Raw genomic sequence first — 4426 nt, 5'->3', positions numbered from 1 at the left:
CCTATATATGGTCACATGGTCCTGCTAATAGGGACATGTACATGAAGGCCCACTTTGTTAGCTTAAATACATGACAAACCCTTCCTAAGGCACTTCAAATCAACCCCAAATTGGAAACATATAAAAAAAGAAAACAAATTCTCTCTCTTCAATTTTTTTTCCTTAACAATTTTTTTAAGTGCATACTTAGATCAACGGTTCTCGGCCCCCGTAAGCTTAACTCAGTTGATAGAGACAATGCATATTATATGCAGGGGTCGGGTTTGAACCCTGGATATATCTCACTTCCCCACATTTAAATGTGTGAACTTCAGTCACTAGACTACTTGACCAAAAAAAATGAACAGTCCTCTAAACCAAATTAGATTATCGGCGAGTTTGATAAAATCATTTTTGATTGTAATGTTTTTATAGAAATTCTAAAATGTAATTTTTGTTAAAATTGAGGTGGCATTACAAGATTTTAAGAAAGTATTAATCAGAATCAAGAATCAGTTTGTTACGTTTTTTTTTGTTTGAAAAAAGAACTTTTTATAAGAATAAAATAGTTACATTTAATTAAAAGAACTCATCTGTTTGTCACTGTATTTTCAACTAAGAATCTAAAAAAAAACATAAAAACTATCCAATTGAAAGAGAGAAAAAAAATTGTGAATGGCTTTTTCAGAGAACCACTTTTTTATTTTGCAAACTACAACAAAATAATTTAGTTTTTTTATCACTGTTTATTTTAGTTCTAGTTGTATAGACTAGCTTACGATGTTTCTCTTTAAAAAATCTATAAATTTTAATCTCTAAATGATTAAATATTCTAATCATTTTTTTTAATAATATGTAACAAACTTTCAATCTAAACTTATACTTTTTAAAGTTAGATTTCGGGAGTTGATTACAGTCAATGAATTTCGTGAGACTCCACATACATATATACATATCTATTTTTAAAGGACAAAGTAAATACATATTATTTATCAACAACGTGTTTATATGTGTTTATATCAATAGCAAAATTTAAACTCATAAAAAAATGTTAACAAGTGTCTTAGAGATGGACTCATATATTAATATATGAGTAGACAACTCGGTTGGTGAACTGATGATAACATTATTTGATGACAATATTTATGACAACATTTTTTTCTCTCTTTTTATTGATAAAAAACAATAGAAAAGAAAAAAAAGAAATAGGGAAAGTAAGAATATAATGTAAGTACGAGGTAAAATTTTGTTCAAAAGTTGTCTCAAAATAGTTGTACAAATATCATTTATCTAGTAGTAATAATTTATAAGTTTCAAACCCTTAAACTAAAATAACACCCAAATATTTGTCTATAAAATAATGAGTGGCATTGTTACAAACTAGACCAATATTTTAGGCTCATCTCTCTCCATTTTACTTAGCAACATCCTACGCCACTGCTTTCCCAATGCAATTGTTTGCTTCAAATCTAACATAATTGTCTATCTAATTGTACCCTTCCTTCATTTATGGTCCCTTTCTCTCCCTTTATATCTCTCTTATCACTTTCTCATTTCTTCATTCATACCTATAGCTTTTAACTCTACTTCTCCTACCATTCCTCCTCTCCTTTTCTCCACTATATAGCTTGTCTTTTGTTTGTTAATTTCCAACAAAATAAACCAATTAATTGTTGTTACTTTCTTACTTTATTCTCCCTCATTTGTATCTTCTTGGTTATATTATAAACCATATATATAAATAGAAAAATACACCAACATCTAGGTATATATTATGTCTAGCAGAAGGTCAAGGCAACAATCTTCTTCTTCAAGAATTTCTGATGATCAAATCATTGAACTTGTTTCCAAGTTACGTCAACTTGTTCCTGAGATTCGTCATAGGCGTTCAGATAAGGTATTTTTCATACTTATCCTTAGTTTTTATGTTAGTTTTTGGGATATCAAACTCAAAAACTCTTGCTTAAAACTCCTTTGATAATGTCCCTTAGACCACTATGAATATTTTCTTTTTCTTAACACATGTTATTATATATACATAGGGTTATATTTTTCATATATAACTAGCTAGGTATCTCAAGCAACTATATAGTTCAAACTAATTTAAAAAAAAAAAATATAGGCACATCGAACCAAGTTTAAATTTGGAAGGGGTAGTCTAGGAAGAAGCTAAGAAATTAACATAATATTATGGGTTTGGTCGTGTAGCACATGTGAGTCATATCATAATAATATATAGTAAACGGTCAAGGGATATACTATAGTCTAAAAATTAATTTAACTCATACGGCAGAGCTTTGAGTGGACATTTTTTTATGATCAAAATTTTATAATGAGTTAGTCTTGAAGCTCATGAAAATCAGGACATCCTCTTCAAATTTGAAGAGCATTTATAAATATATTTATAGAGAAATGTAGACTCTTAACCATATTATTTGTATACACTACTTAGGTATACAATTAAGAATAATGTGTATAACAAAATTATCATTGCTAAAAGAACTTCAAGAGAAAACACCATACTCCTCTCTAATTTTATGGTAAAATTTTGTAATAAGCACTAATTAAAGGAAGATTTTTATTTTTTAATAATTAATTTATGTCGCTAATGTTATATTTTAGTAGTCTTACCGTAAGGTCCTTACATAATATATATAGATGCATGCTAATATAAGTGTCATAAATGCATTGTTTAATGAATACACAAATAAAAAATTTGTCTTAAAAATATAGTAAGTTAAAGTAGTCTCAAAATAATAATTACACCACTTCATATCCAAAAGTTATTCTTTTTAGTTTCTTAAACAATGCTTTAAGGGTACTTGTTAGCATTTCTATATACTAATATATCCCTTAAAAGGTTGAAAAATGTTAACATGTACCCTTAAAACACGTGTTAAGAATTCTATTAGTAAAAATTATGTACCGTAAATTGCACAAAGTGTAGGGCACATATATTAACATCACCCAACAAAGTTTTATCCTCACTACTCTCTTGGTCTAAAAAAAAATGGCTTAGTTGATGTATGTAATAAAAGCCTACAAGCCTATATTATTATAGAAATATATCTAAGAACTTGGTCAACCAGACAATGTCATGGTCAATCTTACGAAGGGTATAGGACCAAACTGTTCCCACACCATTCACACCGACTCGTACATGTATCATGTGTATAGTTTTGAAAAATGAACAATGAAAAATAATAATGAGAAACGTTTTTTGGACGTTCTATTTTGTAATAAAAATATAATATTATTATTTGTGTACATTGATAATAATTAAAGTATAACGCAGAACCCCAGAAAGGAAAAGGTTTTAAAGGTAAAAAAAGGAAACTGCACTGTAACAGTCATGAGGTAATTGTGGACTAATTCGTGAAACATGACTTTTTGTATGATCTCTGAATATGATTTTGTAGTACATGTACAAACACATCAATTTTTGGTGAAAAAAGAAGAAAAACCCTAAGTATGAACATTATTTTATACAACTACAATAAAATCATGGTAATGAAATAAATCAACATTAATTTAATTTACCAAAGTAAATAAATCAATAAAAAGTTTCATATTTTGATAATCATATCTCGCTTTAGGTCTCATATTATGTTCGGCTAGTCCAGTCCAGTTTTGATTTTTTTATTTTGTGGTGTCTGGGGTTCGAGCCTCGAATCTTAGATATATTATGCATTATCCCTACCAACTAACCTAAGCTCACGATGATCGGTCCAGTTTTGATTAGTTAATAAAAATGGTTTACACAAAAGACTTATATATAAGAATTATTATTATTATTATTATTATTATTTTGAAGGAATTATTATTATTATTATTATTATTATTATTATTATTATTATTATTATTATTCATAATTTATGAATATGGCAGGAGTATTGTACGATACATGACATTTATAACCACTAGTCCTTTGTGACAAAGGACAGTATATATAGAAATAGAAGAAAGAAAGTGACTCTCATAGTAACTGATTGAGATGCTAACTAATTTTATTATGCAGGTATCAGCATCTAAGGTCCTACAAGAGACTTGCAACTACATAAGAAACTTACATAGAGAAGTTGATGATTTAAGTGAAAGATTATCTCAGTTATTGGTCACAATTGATGCTGATAGTCCAGAGGCTAATATTATCAGAAGCCTAATTAATCAATAAGCTTTAGAGATTAATCTAATTTTCTTAATTTCAATGAGAAATATATATTTATATATTTATAAGAGTGTACTTTATTTTAGATGGGCTGGCTAGAGTGTAGTTTGAGGTGTGCAATTTTCATATGGCGGGTATATTTTGAAGGTTTTGTAATTTTAAATTAAGAACTTTGTATGACTATTCTCCTATATATCCATGTGTCATATTTATAGATGGCCAAAATGTATCACATGTTAAATCTATTAATTAAGGTTATGATTAGCACTGTTTACTTCA

The 4426-nt window shown here is 28.1% G+C and overlaps 1 protein-coding gene across 1 annotated transcript; it reads left to right on the top strand.

Moving 5' to 3' along the window:
* The first annotated feature begins 1354 nt into the window (after positions 1–1354).
* On the top strand, positions 1355–4426 carry LOC146912414 (transcription factor PRE5-like). The gene is made up of 2 exons (XM_085720491.1): positions 1355–1876; positions 3998–4426. The coding sequence occupies exons 1-2, from the start codon at positions 1754–1756 to the stop codon at positions 4151–4153; spliced, it is 279 nt and encodes a 92-aa protein (XP_085576617.1). The 5' UTR covers positions 1355–1753; the 3' UTR covers positions 4154–4426.

The sequence above is a fragment of the Medicago sativa genome, chromosome 6 (assembly GCF_051527215.1).
Source record: "Medicago sativa cultivar Bolivia chromosome 6, Bolivia_mono, whole genome shotgun sequence".
NCBI classification, from domain to species: domain Eukaryota; kingdom Viridiplantae; phylum Streptophyta; class Magnoliopsida; order Fabales; family Fabaceae; genus Medicago; species Medicago sativa.
The sequence above is the reverse complement of the archived record's forward strand: the minus strand, read 5'-3'. Positions and strand labels throughout refer to the sequence as shown.